The sequence below is a fragment of the Falco cherrug genome, chromosome 8 (genome assembly GCF_023634085.1).
Source record: "Falco cherrug isolate bFalChe1 chromosome 8, bFalChe1.pri, whole genome shotgun sequence".
In the NCBI taxonomy this organism is placed as follows: Eukaryota; Metazoa; Chordata; class Aves; order Falconiformes; family Falconidae; genus Falco; species Falco cherrug.
This window is the reverse complement of record NC_073704.1, coordinates 52,924,946-52,946,798: the sequence shown is the minus strand read 5'-3', so window position 1 is coordinate 52,946,798 and position 21,853 is coordinate 52,924,946. Positions and strand designations below refer to the sequence as shown.

Here is a 21,853-nt window from a genome sequence, read left to right as displayed (position 1 = left end):
ACTAAATGTATCTCTACAGTGTTAAAGGAATATATGTGACATTTGAGGGAGTTCTCTTGGAGCAGTTCTCATGGCGTTTTCTGACTTCATGCATGCTTCTTATATTCATGGGTTTCCCATACATTTAGAAGATAAATTCACTCTGGATTGGCTTGTATTGGACGAAGCAGATCACAAGTAGTCATGCACAGGTGCAGTGAAAGACCTGCCTTTAGTAAACTCACCTTAGATAACACGCTGGTCTTCTCTGGGCTGCAGGTCAATCAGGTGCAGCACAAGGACGATTTAAACCTTATTGCGAGGAAACCTGGCAAGTGTCTTGCTCACCTCGGAAACAGGCAGAAATGAGAAACCCACAAAGAAACAACAGGAGCTATTCATCCTAGAGATATTAGATATATTGCTAGTTTTGCAGCGTTGAATATGAAATCGATCTGCGTTGTTCTGCAATGTTGATCCATTGCAACAAAAAGAACAGGCTTGTGATTTCTGACTCCATTTTACCCCAGGAATTGGGCTGAGTATGTAGAGGGTGTCCTTCTCACCCTGCTATAATGATTTTCTACTGATGGCCATGTGTGGAAGTTCACTTTAGTGGCTGGAAGCGTGAGTCATTCAGCCCAGAGATTACAGAGTTACTAGAAAGCTATTAATTTTATGGGGTCTATGAGCCTGGTAATTGTGAGAGAGGGACAACTCTGCACTGACCTTTTGAAAATTAAATATGCAGCTGTATTAAAATCAAATGTGTCATGAAAATACATTTAATTTGGATTATGTATATTTATTTTTTTAACAGAAAATTGGAATGAAACAACATACTTTGTTCACATTTCATTTTGACATCTTGTGTATTTCAGGTTAAAAAAAAATAAAAATTGCCTTTTTCAAAATGAAAAATGTCATAGACTAGAACAGCAAATTCCAGAGATTTTTTGGATTTTATGTTTACACTCTTCTCAACTTTCTGAGTGTTTCCCAAGATTCCTCAGTTTTTCCAAAATGTTAAAAGCTTCTTTTCAGGGAGGCAATAGCATTGCCCTCTTTGCCCTCAGCTCCTGTAACACGGCAGAGTACTCCAGTGCTGCAGGCTCTTTCCTGCTGTTCTGAAAAACACGCTCAAAAGTTTATCCCTGACCCGTGATTCAGATTGGTCTTGTGTGATCTTTCTTGGGTGCTTCCATCATAGACACGGCTAAACGGTGTCAACTGGAAACTGTACCACACTTAACGGCATCTCTATCATCTACAGGCAATCACGTACCGTGGGTTAGTGACTGCCATAAAATACAGAATTAAGGCTGTGTTCTACCTGCTCCTGAAACAGGAACAAAGTAAGCAGATTCATCACTGCCTGGAATAACTAACAAACAGTCATCCTAAGCTGTTCTCTCTTTCCCTCTCTTTTATAGTGCATTTATGAATTATGTTGTTTGCATTTATAATTATGGGACTGAACAGATGGTGGAAGGCTTATACCAGAATGATGTGTTCATTAAAATAACCTACCCTGGTCTGCCAAGTGATTGTTAGCTGTAATCCCAATTTGATATTGAAGAGAGTTATTTATTCTTTCTAAGTCCATCTGAACAAAATGGAGCTTTGAGAAATGAGCACCGTATTGAGCGTGAAGCTACAACAGTGATGTTGTGTATATTCCAGACGGAAACCGCTGAAGAGGGTTCCAGCCGTGAGAGAAAGAAAAACGCAGGGAAAGGTAAATTGTGGACCAACACGGTTTTCAAATCTGAGAAAAGTTTCAATTCTGTATTCAATTTGGAAGCTCTTTATTCAATTTTGAAAGCTGCTTAAAAGACACTCCAGTCAGCTTCTGCCTATGTGCAAATTCTTTCTATGCTCTGCTGTCTTCGGTAGCTGAGTACAATAACGGTATTATTATTAAATCCCATTATTAAAAATGGGACTCTTTGCTCAAGCAAAAAGTAAATCTTCACAGTTTATCACATCTTACATAGAAACGTCTTGTCTTCCTCTAGTCCCAACAAGTGTTTACTGGGTGCTTCTGCAAATAACAAGAGGTTTTGTGATGTGACACGGAGCGATCGCCACCTATTTGCCTTCCTTTTTGGAGATTTTATTGCACCAGCTTCACTTTACCAGCTCCATTATCTTGCAAGACGTAATGGATTCTGGAGACAATTCTTTGCACTTCAACTCTTTTGCAGTATTTTATTTCTGAGATGTCCTGCCCCACTATTTTCACATCAGGACTTCAGGATCTGCTCTAAACACAGATGGAAGCAGAGACACTCTGTCAAGGTTTCGTTGTTGAGATTGAAGGAGTGTCATTTTCTGCAGTTCTGGCCATTATCCAGGCTGTAATTCCTGGCCCTCACATCTCCTTGTGGTATGTCCTACCCAGGCTACCTCAAGATGCCACTTGCAGCAGATCTTCACCCATTGAGCTGCCTGAGGACTGTGTTGCTGGTGAGCTGCTCAGAAACACAGTTTACAGCTCTCTTATGCTGAAAGCTTTGCTTTTCTGCACCGAGGCAATTGGCATCACTTGTACCCCACAGCTGTGGCACAGCCACGGGGTCATCAGAATCCTGCAGGCAAAACTCAGAGGGAACAGTGGAGAACAAGATGCAAAGGTGCAGGACTCCTGTCTGCTTGTCTGAGCCTGCCGGGAGCAGAACCAAGGTAGGAGGAATGGGAGAGCAGTGGAAAAGTTGATTTTGTTCACTAAGAATAACCAGAAATAGTTGTGTTTTCTGGCTTCCCTCTACAATCATTGTCACAACATTCAAAGATGCGAATTGGCTGTGCAAAAGCTTATTACTGAGACATTTTCCAGGATCCTGGAGGATGTTTCTAGTTGTGTGTGAAGGAAGAAATATATTCTACATGTTTCATTTGGCATGCCAGCCATCAACAACTGGAAAAGGGAGAAAATGAAAGAGACGGGCAGATGAGTGCTCACATACAAAATTGCCACTATCACAGTGGTTAGATCAGTCAGCTTGATAAAAGGCAGAAAAAGACCTTGAACATGAATTGGAGTCTGCTCTTTTTTTCTTTCCTTCCCTTCTCTGTCTCATGAGAAGTTGTAGCCTTAGTCCAGATCAGAAATGGGGAAAATATTTGAAATTGTGAAAACTTCCAGAGAATGGGAAAAAACATATTCTATACCACTTTGATTTTAGCTTGAAACTCATTATTTCTGACCTAGCAAGTAAGTCTTTATAATTGCATGTTTCTCAGATGCTCTGACCTTCCTTAAACATTCAACCTACTAAATTAGCCTGCGCATTTTTTCAGGGCATGCTTTGTCTTTAAAAGGAGCTTGCAAGAGCTCAGCACAAAGATTTCTGCTTTAGTCTGGACTACAGTGTGCTACTGTCAGGAAAACATTAATAGATTTAGACTTCTCAGATTTTTGGTTTTATTGAAATCTAATGTTCAGTTTAATTTGAAATCTTTCATTTGAAACACAAGCAATTTACAACAACAACAAAAAAGTTAAAACAACAATATCAATAATGGACACATCTCCAAAACAACAACAACAACAACAACTAATTACAATACCTTTAAATGAAAGATTTCACTTGTAACTTTTACAGAATTATTGCTTTTTGATTTTATTTTTAAAGAAAAAAGTCATAGAAATTGGCACAGACTCAGGAAAACTTTCAGTGCCACAAAATCTTCACTTTTTTTTTTTTCTTATTATTTCAGATTTTTAAGAGTATCACAGTTAGAACTTGCCCCTTGCCTGACTGCCATGCCTGAGCTTCCTCCATCAGTCCAGGAGGGAGTCACTAATGAACTGCCAGCAACACCCCCCAAATCCCAGTACAGGGGTGGCCGAGGACCACAGTCTGCTTTCAGTTAGGGGTCATTTTCCTGAATCGTGTGAGTGTGGGTTCAACGGCAGACTCACAGCCCAGCACACCTGTAAGGTCACTGCTGCAGCCAGCGGCAGAGTATATTACAGGCTTCAAACAATTTAATGTGAACATCTAAGAACAGCGCTGATTTCACAGCGTTTGATACAAGGTTTTTATCTTCTATTCTTGCATTACAGAGGGTATTTAGAAACTCTGGCAGTAAGTATTCTGCATTTATAATGTAAAGATTATCAAAAAGATTTGCAAATACAAAGAAACTTGGGGCTTATCAGCTTTTTGTACAGTTCACGTCTAAATTTTCCCAGACTTTGTGGCCTTTTGTGTACCCACCTGGGACCCGGGCTATCCCAGCAGAACCAGTAACAGACGTACCCATAAACGCACCACTCACCTGCTTCTGCAGCAACATTGACCTCTTGGCATCTGAATGCGTGTGCAAAGTTCTTCGCTACCCAGTGACAATGTGTCCTTCTTTTTCCAGGCAGAGGGGGAGTGGATTTAGGTGGCAAAAGTCCTGGGGAGCAGAGTTAGCAGCTCCAGTACCAGCCCCCCCAAAAGCAAACCCTTCCCAGCGAGAGCTGCAAAGCCTCACCTCGGTCCCAGAGAATGTCAGGGTGACAGGAACCACCTTCTGTCAGTTCAAAAACGGAAGCAATTAATAACGTGATCAGGTGTGTGAGGAAGGGATTGCTGAGCAGAGAGCAGAGACAGCTGCGCACCTGCGGCGGGTTTGGGATGGCTGTGGCTTCCCCCGTGCCAGCCCAGCTGAAAGCTTTCCCGTGCTTGGGCAGTCATGGGCATTTATTTTCTTTTATTTTTTCTTTGCTATGATTGTGACCCTTTAGGTAACATTATTTCTCCTGCCAGGGTTAAAGGGACAGAAGCTGCTGAGGGAACACTAAGGCCCATGTTTGTTCAGAGGCTCTGGGAAGCACAGGAGATGCTGCCCCACAAGTCCTTTAGCCCATTAGTGATGCAGCTGTAGCTGGGAAAGGCTGCCTTTGCTCTCATTTTGTCAGTCTGTTGTTAATGAGCAGTCTCTACCACCGTCATCCAAGCCCTTGCAGCTTCTGTACCTGTAAGGGGCCCCTTGCCCTTTGCAGCAGCCACCAGGATTAACTGCCTGTGGGCTGATGAACTGGAGTTTGCAGGGAGCTTAGGGAAGAAGGATGGATACGAGCGATCTGAGCAAGGACTGCGGTTAAAAACCAGGGGAGTAATTCACAGGTAAAACAGCTGCAGAACTGCTGAGCTGCCCAGGCGCTTCTGCTGGTACAGAGGAGCCATAGGTATGTGTAAGCAGTATAGGCAGCGTTACACGGATACTGCAAGCGTGAAGCGTTGGGTAGAAGGCATTTTTGGGAAGATACTTTCCAATTCTCGTCTGTTCCCCCTGTCCAAAGGAGCCCAGGCATCAACTCCAGGAAAAGGCTCCCTTCTGGAAACTGGATCGGTGGCTGTGAGCTCCAACAGAGGAGTGGCACACACACCATCAGGATGTTGCCTCCCCTCCTGCTGGGTCATGTTCTGCCGCAGAAATGGATGCAGTTAGCTTTTGTGTTCAGACCCAGCAGCCCTGCCCCAAAATTACATTGCTTTCTGCTTTTCAGCAAGACAGGTACGAACCTGGGGGACAGAACTGGATGCTAGGGGTTTGCTCATCAGGAGAGAAGTAAGCAGGGACCTCAGGCTCCATGCAAATAGTGACTGTTTTTCATCATGGTTGCAGAGGCCAGAGCCCAACAATTTGTTGGCTTTGCTTCCTTAATAAATTGTACAATCTGGCGTGGGAGAACGAAAGCGGAAAGATCACAAACAGCCACTGCATCCCCTTGGTGTCTCCTCCCCAGCTCTTGCCGATTTCCCAGAATAATGTTGCGGCTCCCTGTTGTACTTGTGGGCCTACAGAGGTTAAAGCTACACAGCTCCCCTCTGCTGTGCTGAGAGCTAATCCAAGCAGTTAATTAGAGAGCCCACTGGACTGTCAGAAACAGCAGGAGATGCAGAAGCAATTATCTCCAAATTGGTCATCATCACAATTAAAGTTCCATTTGGCAAGTACGTGAGTAGCCTGCAGCAGGGTCCCTTTATAGGAGGTAATTCCTTTCCATCGCTGGGCTTCATTGCTGGGTGGCGGTGGTGGTGATCCGAGTGAAGCTGTCAGGTGAGCTGACAGTATCACTGGTCCCCAGTCTGGGGAGGAGCCAGCTGCAGGAGCAGCCTGGGATGCCATTTGTAACTGAGCTTGGTAGCTTAACGTGACAGCGTGTCCAAATCCCATGGAAGGAACTCATTACGGGCAGGAAAGCTAAGCAACTAATTTGCTGCAGATAATTTATTTAATGCATTTAATTATTTTAAATTTTTTTCCTGTTCACATATTATGGCTTCCTCAGATGTGTTCATTACTCAAACCTACTTGATAAATTTCTCTTGAAACATTCAGCCCACACATGCAGGGTCCGAGTCTTGTTTTCTTCTTGTGGTTGGGAAAGGAAATGCTGCAGTGTTTGACTCCCGAGCTGGGTGACAGCCGAGGCACGGTAGGTGTGTGCTCCTGTAGGTGAGGCAAAAAATGAGTTTCAGGTGCAGCTGTGCTTTCTCTCTTAATCTTGCTTCCCGTAGATGCTGATACCTGAAAAATTCATTGTATGCTCAAAGAGCAGATCAGTTAAGACATGGCGGTGTGAAAAAAAAGCAGGGATGTTGTAATTGTGTCTTTTATCTGACATTAAATTGGTGCCCTGTAAGTTACAGGTAGCTCTGAACTTTCATGTAAAGGGAAAAAAAAATGTGAAAACAATCCTGGTAACAAAAATCCTGCCAGCAGAGGACTTCTTTAACAGTTTCCTGGAGATGCTGGTAAGACTTTTAGGAATGATGTGCCGCTAGCAGAGCAAGCCATCACCCCTGCAGTGCAGCTTTGGCACCCTGCATGTGAATGCTCTTTCCTCCTCTCCTACCGGTCCTCTTTCCCCACAGGGTAAACAGCTGAAGTGTTGAGGTAACTGCCAGAGGCTTCAGACAGCCACTTTGTGCCACAAGAGACCCTGGGACACCTTAATGACTTCTCTTTAAAGCTTAATGCATCTTTGTAACAAACGGCATCACCTGCTAAATTGCTGATCTTGCACTACTGTTTTCTGACTACCGCAGAAGAAGCAGCAGCAAGGTTTGGCTCTTTGGATATCCTGTACCAAGTCAGCTTTGGGTGCCTGTCTGTTGTGCTTCCGAGCCAGTCCTGAGCTGCTCTGCGCTGTGTCAGCCACGTCCGCAGCGCAGGGGCTCTCCTGGCTCTCATCCTCTGTGTCACCATTTGTAGCAGAGCCTCTGCTGCGCTGGAGGTCTCGCTGGTGGGTCGCCTCACATCATGTGCCATGTCTGACTTGGTATAAAAAAATTAAAATTCTGTTACGACTTGTATGCTTCATGATCATCTAATCGGAGTGCCTGTTCAGTGTTAGATGCAAAATGTCTTTTCTTGTTTCTTACATCAAGTCTGTATCTTGTTGGAAGAATGATCACATTTTTTGAAATTTACAATAATTATTTAAAGTGATGGAGTACGAAGGAGGTGTGTTTGATGGATACATGTATCTGCACGTAGAGTGACCTGTATTAAGGCAACCAAGCCTGACCATGTTGACAACAAGCATCTAGTACACTAGAGGGTAAATTCCTCCAGGAATACTCACCACGGCAAATTCAGACAGGCAGTACAGTTTATACCCTGGCTTTCATTTTGAGTTTTACTGGAACTAACGGACACGTCATTTGTAGGATATTCAGATCATCTACTTCAGACATCTCAGTGGCATTATAAGCACCTTAATTAGGAGCCTAAGTCCCAAGTATACTCAGTGGAGAAAGAGATGCATCCAGATTAATAATGCCAAGTAAATTGATGTCATAGTATCAGTTTTTGAATATGTAGACGATGTGGAGTTCCTGACCCTTTTTCTAATGGTTATTCAAACAAATCTGGAGGCTGATAGTGCTTCTTTTCCCTCTGCTAACAGCAGGAGAACTGATCTTTTCTTAGGCTTTTTTCTTCTTTTAATCTTTATTGGGATGTGGATATTTCAGGTATGTCTTGTATATTTGTTACTAAGAGAAATAATATAGCTATAATCTCTAAAGACTCAGCAGAAGAAAGTATTCAGAAGAAATCAGATACCTGATTTCCCTGATATGCATTTGGACTAGGGGAAAAATATGCTTTTACAGTTATTTTTGCAGCTTCCTACTTTTGGGCTGACTCGAGGGATGGTGTGGTTCAGCTTTAGTTTAAATGAAAGGGATTGCCAAGGGAAGATACCTGGCTTGCTCTGTACCCTTCAGGGGGTTTGCAAGCAAGAATGATTAGATGTGACATTCTAGAAAGATGTGCTATATCAGTTTTATTCCAGTTAGCCAACATTTTTGCTATCACCTCAGATCTGCTGGTTCCTACTAAGCACTGCGCTCCACTTAGGAAGAAGAGCTGCACGTCATTAGCAAACTAAACCAACAGTTATGTTCAGAAAGTCACATTGAGATGGGCAGCAAGATGAGGAACATGTAAGAGATAATGTGTGATTCCTTACAGCTGAAATGTTGGTCTTGGTTTCATCTTACACAGCATTCACGTCCCAAGGTAGTCTCAAATGATTCTTTAAACACTCACATCAAAGACATTAGCTGAAGCGCCTTCAGCCTAGTCCACCCACAGATGATCGGTGTTTCTTAGTTCTTTGGTCTGGTTTCCTCTCGTTACCAGCTGCACCTTAGATACATGAAAACCAACAGGTTCTTGGTTTTCAGGGACTGCCTTGACCGCATCATACTGAAGATTTGGTTTCCTGTCATGAAGAAAAGTAGGGATTCACATTTGCTTCATGTGGGATCTGGATATTTGGAAGATGTATTGTCTTAAGATATACTTCAGTGTTTTCAAGAACTCATTTTACATAAACTTGTCCTTTTAACTGGTGCTACCAGATCTTCCTTTATGTTTTTCCATTCCTAGGTACACTGTTCTACGTAATGGGCATCATCAGGAACATGAGAAGCTTCCCATCCACAATGACCCTGAATCCCAAGAGTCCTGCTTCTAGTCATGGTCCTAGAAGAGGAGTGGCCCAGCTGAAGGAACAGATGCCTGTCAGGATACCCAAAGGATTCATGGACAGCAGAACTTTATGGAAACTCATTCATCTGCATTGTCATGATGCTTTTTGCACTGACTTCAAATGAATGTCCAGCTGCACATGTGTAGATTGGTGGGGGCATGGGAAGGTACATGAGCAGGAGAGCTGAGGACTTTCCTGTATCTGCAAGGACAGCTGGACTGTATGACTGCATCAGAGCCTTACTCCAGGAGCGAGCTGATTTCCGTCAATGTAAGGAAACAACACGGATACAGACCACCCAGTGCAAGGAGTTCTATTATTCCTTTCCGGCTGCCACCTGTGTACAAGCCACCTCTCTGTTCTGTGATAATCATGATCTTAAACATCACAAGCTCTGGCTTCAGCCCTAGCATGATGTGAGACTAAAAGCCTGCTTCACCTGCGCAAGATGCTGCCCAGTAGTGACCAGATGCTGTCAGGAGACAAACAGCGCTGTCGTCTTTAGCAAAGTAAGAGGAAATGTTTGCTTTTCGATTAGTTACTGGTGAGAGGTCAGCACGAGCTGCTGGTTCACCCTGCCCTGCAGAGCTTGCTTTGTGAATGCTTTTATTGTGTTTCCTGGCCAAGTTCACTGGTAGAAGACTCATGGGGTGCACACAGTGCCTGACAAGCTGGAGTGGGAGCTACAGAGACGTTTCACTGCTAGCAGAAGGCCCTGCAAGCACCACTTCAAACCAGGCCAACTGCTAAAAGACAGTGGCCATCCTCTGCCATTCGGAGGCCAACGGATGGGACGTGGCTCTCAAACTCCAGGCAAGCTGCCAGTGCCGTTGTCATCTGAGCAAACTTCGGGCATTCTTACCAAGAAGAAAGGTTGGCTAAAAGACAGAGTCAGTCTGTTATAGATCACTAAGTGCCATCTTGAAAAATATACCATCTAAAAAAACTTTTCTAGCTACATTAGGAAGACAGACTTCTACTTACATTTTCCATCTTTATTTTTCTATTTGTTTCTGTTCTCTTCCAGTTGAGACAAGAAGTTCCGAGACTTCCAATTATCACCATATGCGCATCTCTGTTTGCAAAGATCTCAGTCCTTCGCTGCTTCCTGCATGTAGATGTTGCTGTGTTCCTTGTGAGCTGCTTCCACATTGCATGGAAAGGATAAGCAAGGCTACAGACTTCGCAACTTTGGGAAAATGATTTTCATAAAGTGGGAAATATGCAGGATCAAGACTATGAGGCTCTACTCTTTTAGATGAAGATCTAACCCAGAGATGCCACCCCGAGCCTAGAAAATAAAGTTGTACTTAGTTGTATTGTGTAATCATGTACAGATATTTTTAATGTAAAAAGAAAAGGTGACATTATTTATTATTTTTTATCAGGAACGTGTTTTTTTTTTCATTAAAAGCTTCTAGACCCAGGAGCTTAACATTATATGTATTATTATTTAGTAATATTTCTGTTGCTATGTGACAGGTATTTACTGAAACAAACAAATCCTGCTTTGAACAAACAAAAATGTTGCTCGGTTGGGGAAAAGAAATTGTGCATGATAAGAACAACTGGCTTCCTTGCCATAGTGTCTGACTTCTTTAAATACTTCTTCCACATAAAAGTCACTGATAAAGCTTCACATCTTTTTCCTTTAGGATTCAAAAGGACAGTGGGCAGAAACAGCCCTAATTAGAAGATGCCAGACACTTACCAACATAGAAAACCGCTAGCAGTTAGAAAGAGACAAACTATGGTTGTTTGTGGCGATAGGTGCTGATAGGAAGAACAAGAGCTGTTTGAAAAGAGAGGGTGAGATAGTTTGAACCAATTCCTGGTTCATCATTAACAACAGTTCAGCAATGACCTGTTTTTACAGGGTAGTGTTTCCAAAAGAACTCATTATCTGTTCAACTCTATTGTTGACACAAAAACGGAGCAATGGGTGAAAGTTTGGAAAAAATCCATCCAGGGCAGCTTCAGTCCTATGATCTACAGCTCTGTGGAACTGCTTGCTTGGGGTTTTATCTGGATTTGGTATAAAAGACTGCAGAATAGGTTGTCTTGGTTTCACCTCGGGTATTAAATTGCTTAAAGAAATTCCAGAAAAGCATTTCTTTGTCCCCATTAAAGGGCGTCAAAAGGTTGGTGTGAAATTTCTTGGAGTGATATGGAACCAGCAGCATGGGGATGCTATAGTGATGGTGTTCTTTGTTTCCGCTGTTGTCCTTGAAGTGTTGTTTTCTCCTATATTTTAATGTGCTTTAATAATATCTCTCTTCTTAATTTTAAATTAACTTCTCAATGCTGCATTTTACTCACAGGCAATGTTCAGAAGGCTCTATCAATGGGATCAGTAGCTCACTAGCCAAAATGGTCAACGGTTCAGATTGGAAAAAAGGCTCTAATTCCAAACACCGTATTTGAATGAAATACCAAACAACAAATGTCCATGTTCTGTGTCACCTCTGGCTATTTGCTTGTTGGACTAAATAAACCTGTCACGAACCACTTGGCAGCTCCTGCTTTATCGGTGAGTCTGTAATTTCAGCAATGCTTCTGTGAACCCAGAAAATGGCATTGTCCACCATCAATAATGTCAGAACTTCTGTGGAAAAGAAGCTGTCTCATGGAAAGGACCTTTGCTAAAGGTAGCTGCTCCTGTAGCCTCTGAGTTCATCTTCCCATTGACCATTTTGGCTAGCAGTGTCAGAGTCTTTGCCTGTGCTGAATAACATGTAACGCATTGGCTGTTTCTAAAAATAATAATAATAAAAAAATCCTCTATGTACATTGCAGTAAACTCAGGCTCATACTCATTTCTTGTACTGTTTTTGCTCAAAACATACAATGCTAACAAGTAATACTTGCCTTACGATATGCTCAAACAACTGTAACAGCAAGGTTACGGTTTGTAACCCCCATTGCTTTGAAAATACCAAGGAGCTCTTGGGTTATAATACAAGTTCCTAATGTTTATCTACCAGAACAACCCTGCCTGCTGCACCCAGTGCTCGTGCACTGGCTCTCTTCCTCCCCACACCTTCGCTTAGATCATTACTGAGCCCTCCTTCTCCCTCACCTGTTCTGTGCCCACCTCATCTCTATCTACACCAAGAGATGGCACTGCCATGGGCATCACGCTCAAGACAGGCATTTGCAAAGGGGGAGTCAGATTTAATTTTGTGCAGCTCTGTTTCTCCAAGCTTCCCAGTGAATCTGACTGAAAAAGGATGCTCCTTTCTTCCTTCCTTTCCATCTTTTTCCTGACATCTCTCACAGATTCACTCCAATAACCATACGTTTATTCCTTCACATAAATATACTAGTACTCATCAGCAAATTATCATACCACCACATTTATGGTCTGGGAACACTTTTTTGAATGCAATAAGCATCAGAAGTGTTAAGCATGATGCCTGCTGTAGCTTGGATTACAACCGATTACATTTTTCCACGCCAGAGGTAATGTGCTAGCAGAACAGCTAGCTAACAAGAAATCGTCTGGCTGGGGCTTTGCTAAACTGTCTTTGGGAGGCTGATCTGTCAACACAGTTATATTTCCATATTTCTGTATTTTTCTAGGCTCCAGAAGCATTTCTGAGATCTTGCACGACAATTGATAGTAGGGCATGTGCCCAGACAAGCAAATCCAAAGATGCACTGAGGTTACTTGTGCTGAAGGAAGCAGAGCAACAGGCTGCCTACTTCCAGAGCCAGGTTGAAAACAGCCCAACACTAAAACTTGGGGCAGCTCACTTTAAGTGGGCCCTAGACAGTGTCAGGGTGCACAGCACCATGGGGTGAGCCACCCTTTCCACTGAGCAGCTTTCCACGCCTCTGATACTCAGTTTACTCATAAACTAAGTCATGGTCATGCTGCAAAGTAAAATTTGGAGACATAATGAACACATCACCAATGGGAAGCTGTGTTCGCAAAACAGAAGCTCCAAGGAAGAGTGCAGAAGCAGCAAAAGACTTTAATTAGCTGATGATCAAGACTGTCTGGAGGGATGTGAAGCAATAACTGGATGATACACGCTCTGTAAATGTCAGTGCTCGAGGCAGTCAGCAGCTGCATTACTGAGGGAGATGTATGGAGATATGGCTGCAGCCCAAGTGTACTAACAGGTCATGCTCATAAACACCATGCAGACAGATTAATCCTTATGGGGAAATGTCCCTTCCACATTTATCCTTCACACTTCTTTCAACACTAACTATGTTTTCTGTTTTCAGTCTTGGAGAGGGCAATGAAAAAAAAAAAAAAAAAAAAAAGGACAAACAGTGTCTCAGCAGAACAATTAGAAAAATGCTTTCAATACATTCTCAAAACCCTTTCCATTTACTTCAGAAATGTAATACATGACTTGCTCCTACTGCAGGATCTTATGCCTAAGCAAAGTGAGAAATGAAAACATTTACCACCGTGTCTTAAAAATGAAGACAACAACTTCCACTTGCATCACACCACAGCACACTGCCTGTGCCTCCACTCCAGCTGTGGGGTATCAGCAGAGCTAGGAAATTGCTCATGGTGGAAACAGAGGGACTGACAGTGTTGGAGCTGAGGGGTATTTGTAAGGATGCGTGGGAAGCTCTTACTCACACATAGTGCCTGGTTCCAATCTATATCGTTTCCACATTCAGCTTGTTTGAAGGCTTAAAATCCCCCCCGTCCCGCTCTCAAAGAGAGATGTACGCTTCAGGGAGAGGCTGTGCACACAGTATGCCCATGCAGGGGACCTGAGTGGGGAAAATAAACCCAGCCCACTGAAAACCTGCCTCAGTGCTCTGTTTGCTGCATGTTTCTAGCCACAAGCAGACAGCGGGGCACAAGCAACCGCTGTTTGCTTACGGAGATACTGTCATATTAATAAGCTTAATTCATTGCTGGTTACAATTTACTTGCAGTCATAGGAGCCCGCACGTTGGCCTAGCACATCTGCCTGAGGGAGCTCACGTTCGAGGGTCACTGTGATGCTGGTCTAGCTTGCAGAATGAGCGCAATCCAAAAGGACTCACATGAGCAATGAAAACCAGTACTAGGGTCATCGTGATTTTGAGTAGTACGAATCCCTGGCTCCAGAGAGTCTCTTTCTGTTTCCAAACTCTGGTCCTCTGTGGGTCTGTTATAACAAAGGACACATCAGGGAGAATGTGTATTAGAAATGTGTTTGGTAACCACCGAAAACTTGAATATGAGTCAGAGCTGAGAGAGTCAAATGATGCCTTGCCTTTGATTTCAGTGCACTTCAAAATGGCTTTTATTTTACCCTGCCTTCTCCTGTCATCTAAATGGGATCAAGAGCTCTGTGAATAATCAGTAACAGTGTATTAGTTGTACTTAAATGCTTTTGTGCATCTCAAAATACCTCTCAATTTAGGTGTTACTAACTAAATAACCTCAACCTGAAGATCATCTGCCCAAAGGATTGTGGCTTTTAGAATGGAATACATTCAGAAACGGCTCTGCTCAGCAAAGATGAGGAAGAATCAAAAGGTATGTAAGGTATTTACTGACGTCAGCCTGACTTAATAGTGTGCAACGGAACTAACCAGTTGGGTCCAAATTATGTCCATTTAATTCCTAGCACAGATGAAAAATACGTAACAATGCCAGCAAAATGATAGTTTCTTGGAGCAGGCAGCCCACATGCGGCAGACTCTGAGTCATTCTTGAGTTTTCCTCACCCATCTTTGTAAACGCTAAAGCCAAGGAGAGCATTTTCATTCTGTAACTGTCAACTGTAAATCCTTCACTAGGTTTGGATCCAATCTTTTTCTCTGCATTAGATTTCCTGAGCCATCTCTGAGTACTATCCTGCCAAAAGGCAATAAAAACGTTTTTTCTACTAATATGAACCCAATAAAAATATCAAAAGCTTTTAGTTCTTTCAGTTTTTATATAGATTAAGCCTTTCTGAATCTGAAATAGTCACATATTCAATCAGCATCTGAAAGACTTACCTTATCACAGGAACCTTCTCATTTAGTTGAAAAAAAAAAGAAATAATTTAACTAGAATTTATCCAGTACCTGAGTTCCACTGCTTCCTGTTAAACTGAACTGAAATTGCCCATGTTATTAGGAGATCTAGTAGATTTCTTGTCAAATATATGATTATTACTTAAAGTATTCCAAGGATTTGGCAGAAGAGCTTAGTATACATTATTTGACACTTTACAGAATTCTGCCATTTTTAAATTATTTTAATTGCTCTTCTGAAGTTCTTGAAATTAATCAGTAAAAAAACCCAGAGAGACCCTAAATATCTCCTCTGGACCACAATGGAACGGGAATGCAATGCTAGCTGATGTTCCTTACACAACAGCTGTAGTGCCAAGGTCTGTACTCTCTAAGCGGTATTGTGAAGGGGGCTTCTCAGTCCTTGGGGACAAGAGGAAAATTTATTTCCTTGCAGAGTAAGTAGCACATTTGGCTTCCTTGAAGCTTTCTTCCACACCAAGATTAGGGAGGCCCCAAATGAGGAGGACCTCCAGCTGTCATGGGGTGTGTTTGAGCCAGGCAATGATCCAGACAGAGTATCAGAACTAAATCCTTTTCCAGCAGCCTCAGTAATGAATCTGTTTTCATATTCCTGACAGATGAATCCCACCCACCAAACAGGGCTCTTGACATAACAAGTGTCTGAAAGGGCTGTCAGATTTTATCAACGGTCATCTTTGTATCACTAATCTCTAAATCCAACCCTACTTAAGGGCATCCCTCTATCTGTAGAAAACAGAAAACACAAAGGAGAGTATAGAGCATTATTGCAATAACTACTGCCAGTGGCTGAACAACAGCTATTAATCCAGGGGTTACTTTAATGACTATATAGATTAACACAGATATGTTTACTCCATACTAGTTTCCATGACTGTGCCCCACTATTACACTCCATCATTACTCTCTGTGAAAGAGCCAATTCACTTGCCACCACCTTTACAGCCCTCAACGGCAGTCCCAAGATCATTATTGGTAATCATCTTTACACAGAAATTCAAGCTGTGAACATCTGTGCTCCTCTTGCATAAGCTTAGAGCAGCCAAAAGAGGAGTTGTCTCCCCCTGGGAGCCGACACAGAGTTCCACGTCGGCAGCGCTGGCTCCCCGTGGACAGCCTCACCTGAGAGCACAACTCATTTGCCATTGCAAACGGCCAGATTTTTTGCCCTTTGCTAGACCAAGCACGTTTGCACCCCTAACCTCTCCTTGCTTGCTCCCTTCCTTGCTCAGCCAACGAGTTGGAAAGATGAGTGCAGCAAAGACAGAGTCCAACTTTAACATAAAATCTGTGATTTTTGTCTTTGCTCCTGGAAGAGGAAAGAGGTTGAGAGAAAGAAAAGAAGATTAAACTACATTGGAAATATTCTCAAGCAGAAATCCACCTTAGTTACGGATCCAGCCAGCGTAGACCACCGAGAAACACGACTTATGTTTTGAAAACTGACAGAAAATTTTGCTGCTTATTTTTATGGCAGAAGTGTGGCCCTCATCTAATAAACCCTAAAAGATGATCCCTGCCCTCCCTCCACAAACAAACAGCAGCAGCCAAAGCGGGACTGTCATTATGCTCTCTCACCATTACCCTCAGCCTCTTGTCTGCAGACCTCCAGTTCAGCCACAGATCTGGTAGCTTGTCCACAGAGCACGTTACATGCAGCAGATAAACCCTGCCACCCCCTCTTCTGCACCACAGCTCCGATACACAGCCTCTCATCTGTCCTTTACAGCTCCATATGTGAAGGCTCACATTTAAACTGCGGACCATCATGGAAAATATTTGCTGAAGGAAAAAGCTGACCTATCCCCTGCTTCTCAGACATCTGTCCTGTGGAATCGAGGACATTTTTTAACAGCTTGTCCTGTCATAATCCTGAACATTTTCTCGCAAATGACAGATCTGCAAGCACCTTCCTTACCAGACATACCTCCATGTCTCAGGCAGCTTTTCTTAAGAACGGCCTGTTCCTGAAAGCTGGTGTTTGCTGGGGGTCTTCATAAATGAAGCACTTCAAAACAACGAGTCATTGTAGTGAAAGCTCCCAGCCAAAGCTTGTTTTCTGAGATGAAGCCAGGTTTTGGGGTGATACCTCCAGAAAAGTTCAGCACTTCTTGTGCGGCTTTGCTAACATGTTTCATGTCCCTGCCTCACCCTTCTTTGGAAGGGTGTGATACAGCTGGATCAGCTAAACCAAGGCCAGCATCCACAGGTCAGGCTGGGTATCCCAACACTGAGATGTCTCCTTCCCCCAGTCACAAACAATGCACACCTATGCATTCGTATGTATCTCACACTCTCATACTAAATGGCATGTTTCCAGCTTAGATGACCCCTTTGGAGGCATCGTACCACAGGAAGCAGAAGTTCTTCCCTGCAAACACAAAGCTGGTGGTTTTGCTCTGTAAGAAGTCTGCAATAGAGAAAGCTTATCTCATCGCAACACCTAATGACTGCTAATAAGCTAATGGAATCTCTCCAGTTGATGGTGCACTAGTTTTGACTGTGTTATTATCACACACCGTGCCTACGCGTACAAACAAATGCCCCATCTTCCCCCCACAATGGATTAAATTTGAATTGCTTGAACTAGTAACTCGGGAGTAGACACTGTGGGCAAGAGCAGGAGTATGCAGCTGCTTCTAACACACTGGAAAGCTTAGAGACTAGCGTGAGGCAGAAGCAAAAATCTCCATCAACTCCTTATAGCTCTTCCTCAAATAAAAAAATATCTTCAACATCTTTTTCTTTTCAAAACCCAGACACCGATTTCATCTTTCTCCCAAATCAGAGAAAAACCCAAGCACCGGCATACTGCCTGTCTGAGATACGATGTTTTATGCTCCCCTCTCCACAGTGCTCACACCCCAAAGCATGCCTCCTGCTGGATCTGTTTACCCTATGTACTCTCTGTTTAGACGGCATTTCTCAGGCACTGGAGCCACTCCCAGCCACGGCCACCGCACCCTCCTTCAGGAAGATCTGTTACCCCTATGTGCTGGGGGGGAAAAGAAGCCCAAAGTGGTTCGTTCCAGCACTTGCCTGCAGTGGCACAAGTCACCTCAGACCCACTTTTTAATTAGCAGCTAGTCAATACCTGCCTTTGGGCAGCTGGGGAAGGCCCTGGGGGCACTTATTTCTCTTCCCTGTCTGCAAGAGGAGACCCCTCTGACTAATGCCCTTGCATACAACAAGGCATATAGATCTGACAAGGCATATAGATCTATATACAAGGCATATAGTTCTGACAATGGCAGAACCCACCCAGGAAGCATATTGTTGACCAAGGACTGTTAAGTCAGAGCTAAGCCAGGGAAGATAACCCTTCCTGCTTAATTCTGTCCCTGAAGACACACACATACAAAGCACCTGAAGGAAGCAGGGGACGTTTTCCTCACCTATCAGATTTAGTGCTTGTAAAGCTGCCTTTGAACTCCAGCAAACAGCTTGCTTTGATACCCAGATGTAAACATCACTGTTTGTTAAGTGGGCTGTAAACGGATTTCATAGTTCAATCCGAAGCTGCCACAGATGAGCACAGTAAAGCTAAAAGTCCCAGCTGGAGTTGTCTCTTGCAGAAAGATGAACAGCGCAGGATCACTCGGCCATCTCATTTGCAATGACAGCAGCCTGCTCCTCCTGTCAGAGACCAAAACCGAGGTGTCAGACTGGACTTCAGCGTGAAAAGGGAAGCCTGTCATATACAGACAGAAAGCATCTGGGCTGCTTCCTGAGGAAAGCTCAACACCTACAGACCGATGGAAACCTTTCTCGCCCTCCGTGGCTTGACATGGCAATTGAATAACAGACTGCCCCAAAATGAAGCAAAACAGAAACAGAATGGAAAGACAGGGGAAAGCTCAGACGCAAAAGATCATATCCCTTTGCAACCTGGAATACACAAACCAGAATTTCTCAAGATTAGTATCTCTACATCTGCTTCTATAAATGTGGTAACAGTTTTCTGAATGGTATATAGGATCTTTTGGAGATATATGTAGGACTTAAGAAAATGAAATGGATATAAAGAATCACTAGGTACTTTTTCTAGGTACTACATCAAACTCTCCTAAAAGAGATTGTCAAAACACTGTAGCACACAAGGGATTTGGCATGGTACAATACCCAATATTTTTAAATGTCTAAATATACTCTACCGTATCATTAGTGACCTCCCAGAATCAAGTTCTTAAGCACCAAAAAAAGGAAAGGAAGCGATTGATTTCTACTTAGTTTACCTAGAGCTCTGATAGAAGAGTATTTATTTATTTATATCAGCTGTTCTTTGCTGATCTTAGCTGAAGAGGAGGTTATGAACCCGTATCATGAAAAGGACTTGCACCTCACACAAGGAAGTCAAAAGTGTTTCTGAAAGAAAGAAGAAAGTCAAGTTCCATTTAAAGTAAAAATAAGAGAATAATACTTGACTGTAAATGACTCCGTTCTAACCCTTCGCTTCCCTTAAGCGGTCAAAAACGTGATGCTAGAATGCCGTAAAACTAAAGTATCTGACGCTTTGCAAGAGATACTGCTTTATACAGACAGCGCGCCCGCCTGTGCGCACGAACCCGCCTCCCGGGCTCGGTTATACAGAGACGAGCGGGCAGTACCGAGCCCGCCCGCACAGCGCCCCCTGCCGGCCAGCGCCCCAGCCCGCACAGCGCCCCCAGCCCGCACAGCGCCCCCTGCCGTGCTGCAGAGCGTGAAGCCGCTCTGACTATTTCAGCTACGTTACACGGGCAAACGATCTTCAAAATTCAAAATAGCTCAAATACAAATAGCGTGTAGGTCTGAAATCTCGCAAAGGAGAAGTAAGCCACGTGGGAAAATGTTTAGTGCAACACAGAAATCTCAGCGGTGGCTCAGTGCGTGGATGAGGGATACACGCATCCAGCTCACACTGGTTACCAGGTTCCAGTCCCCTTGCTCTCCCAGTAGCTGCTTGATGTGGTTAACCCTCTCCAGCTGACAAAACCCCAAAACAGTTTGCAAAAGAAAATACTCATGACTACTGCACACCCCATCTGCAAATCTGGGCTGATGTCAGAGCACTCTTTAAGCACACAGCCCCTAGTGCAGTGACTCAAGGTTCTACAGACGAAGAAATCAGAAATCCCAGATGAAAGCTGCAGCTTTTTGTTCTTCACTGTGGAAAAGAGACATTTTCAGCCCTTACAGTTGGGAGAGTACAGAGAGTACTGAGTGCGTGTGCCCACCACTAGCAGAGCACCGCTGAAGCCAGAGACCGGCAAGCAAATTATTGTTTGTACAGCAGTTCCTGCTGACACAAACTATACCCGTTCATGTACTAGTAATACTTATTTATTTTTTAAACTAATGAGGGTTGAGCAGCAAAATAATTGTCATCTGCTTTGCTCCTTTCCTCAATTTCAGATACTGAACTGAGCAAAGAGAGCAGGCTTCCCAGCCAGATCCCAGATACAATCTCAAATCACCCAGAGCTCTCACGAGATGGACACAATGAACTTAGTCATTAGGTTACCACTATGTGTAAAATGAGTGTAATCTTTCAGAGGTTAAAGCTACTGCAAGGTTCAGTTGCTTACAGAATGAAATGTTGACTATAAATAAGTACATTATTTGTATAAATACTTCTTCAAAAGGCTAAAGTTAGAGATACCAGATGGAGATCTGGTGCAATACTCCAGCAGTAACATTTTCCTGTACATGCCGTATTAAAATGGTAAACATGACTGAAATCGTTGACTCAAATTACTGGAAACACTTCTAGGAAGGGTCACAATTACGTTTTGTCTGAATATCACTGAATATATTATCTATGTTTAAATACATTTGTTACAACTAAACCATTAACTTTGATCTTGCATTAAAGCAAATTTAACCGCATTCACACCATTATCTGGTATTTAGCATTCCACCTCCAGGTAAGAGGTAGAGAGAGCGCATGTGAGAAAACGCTACGGTACCAAATCTCTTGCTTCTTCCATTAGGCACCACTCTCTTCCTCTTAGATATTACATTTTCAGTTCCACTACCTCAAGAATTTCCAGAGGTACAGATGCAGAGAAAACTAACACTGGCTTTGCTGCGTTCAACATTTTGCCTCTTCAATTCCACAGAGCTAAACATCATAGAAATCCTCACTAGTCACATTTATACCAAAGTTCAAAGACTTTAAATCATTAACAATGACGTGTAAAATTGTATAATGGTATAAATGGATGTACTCTATGGCTTTTACCACAGTAAGTTAGCAAACTCATTTGTTAGGCTGGTAACTGCAACTTTAAAAAAAACATAAAATGATAAATCAAGCCATAGTTGATCGTATGGCACGGCTAAAGGTCCATTTGTGCAGTCACAGCCGTGTGCGCATGCAGACACTGTTTCACAGAACAGCAAATCAGCCTTTAAGAGGTCTCCCACCCCTGCAGGGCACAGCACTAACAAGCCAACTAGTTTAATACTAACTTGTGTATTTTTATACTTATATACTGGACTTGCAGCAAAATCTGGACATATACAGAAAATACCTAGGGATACTGTGGGACACAGAGACATTTTCTATATACAATAAAAACCAAGTATTCAGGGGCAAAGAACAGCAGTATTTACTGACTGCATGGAAAATCTCTATTTGTGAGTGAGCATGAAGCAGCCTGAAAGCTCACTGGCTGAGTCAGAGGGATCCTGTACTGACACAGGTATAACTAAGCAATTACATATCCCTTTTCCTGCCTGTCTCAAGAGAAAATTCAGCTTTCAGCCAGTTAGCGTGTGCAGATTTATGTTAAAGAGAGTGGAACCAGCAATTAGCAACTTATTTTTCATGTTACACAGTCAAATACACTATTAACATGAACCCTAATGGTTATCTTGTTT

The 21,853-nt window shown here is 43.0% G+C and overlaps 1 protein-coding gene and 1 long non-coding RNA gene across 7 annotated transcripts in view; one reads left to right on the top strand and one right to left on the bottom strand.

Annotated features, from left to right (window-relative positions):
- HTR4 (5-hydroxytryptamine receptor 4) overlaps positions 1 to 13,268 on the top strand; it is a 146,342-nt gene extending 133,074 nt beyond the window's left edge. For 2 of the 6 annotated variants that reach the window (XM_055718201.1, XM_055718200.1), the window contains one exon: positions 1,663 to 13,268. In XM_055718201.1, the coding sequence (XP_055574176.1) occupies positions 1,663 to 1,801 (139 nt within the window). In that variant the 3' untranslated portion in view covers positions 1,802 to 13,268. The remainder of the gene's footprint in view (positions 1 to 1,662) is intronic. The other 4 variants (XR_008733511.1, XR_008733510.1, XM_055718203.1 and 1 more) reach the window with 4 other exon arrangements.
- LOC114017947 (uncharacterized) lies at positions 2,767 to 19,625 on the bottom strand. Its single transcript, XR_008733512.1, has 3 exons — positions 16,571 to 19,625; positions 4,267 to 14,112; positions 2,767 to 2,899 (listed from the first exon to the last, which is right to left on the bottom strand). It is a non-coding gene; the product is annotated as an uncharacterized LOC114017947 (long non-coding RNA).
- Between the last annotated feature and the right edge of the window lie 2,228 nt (positions 19,626 to 21,853).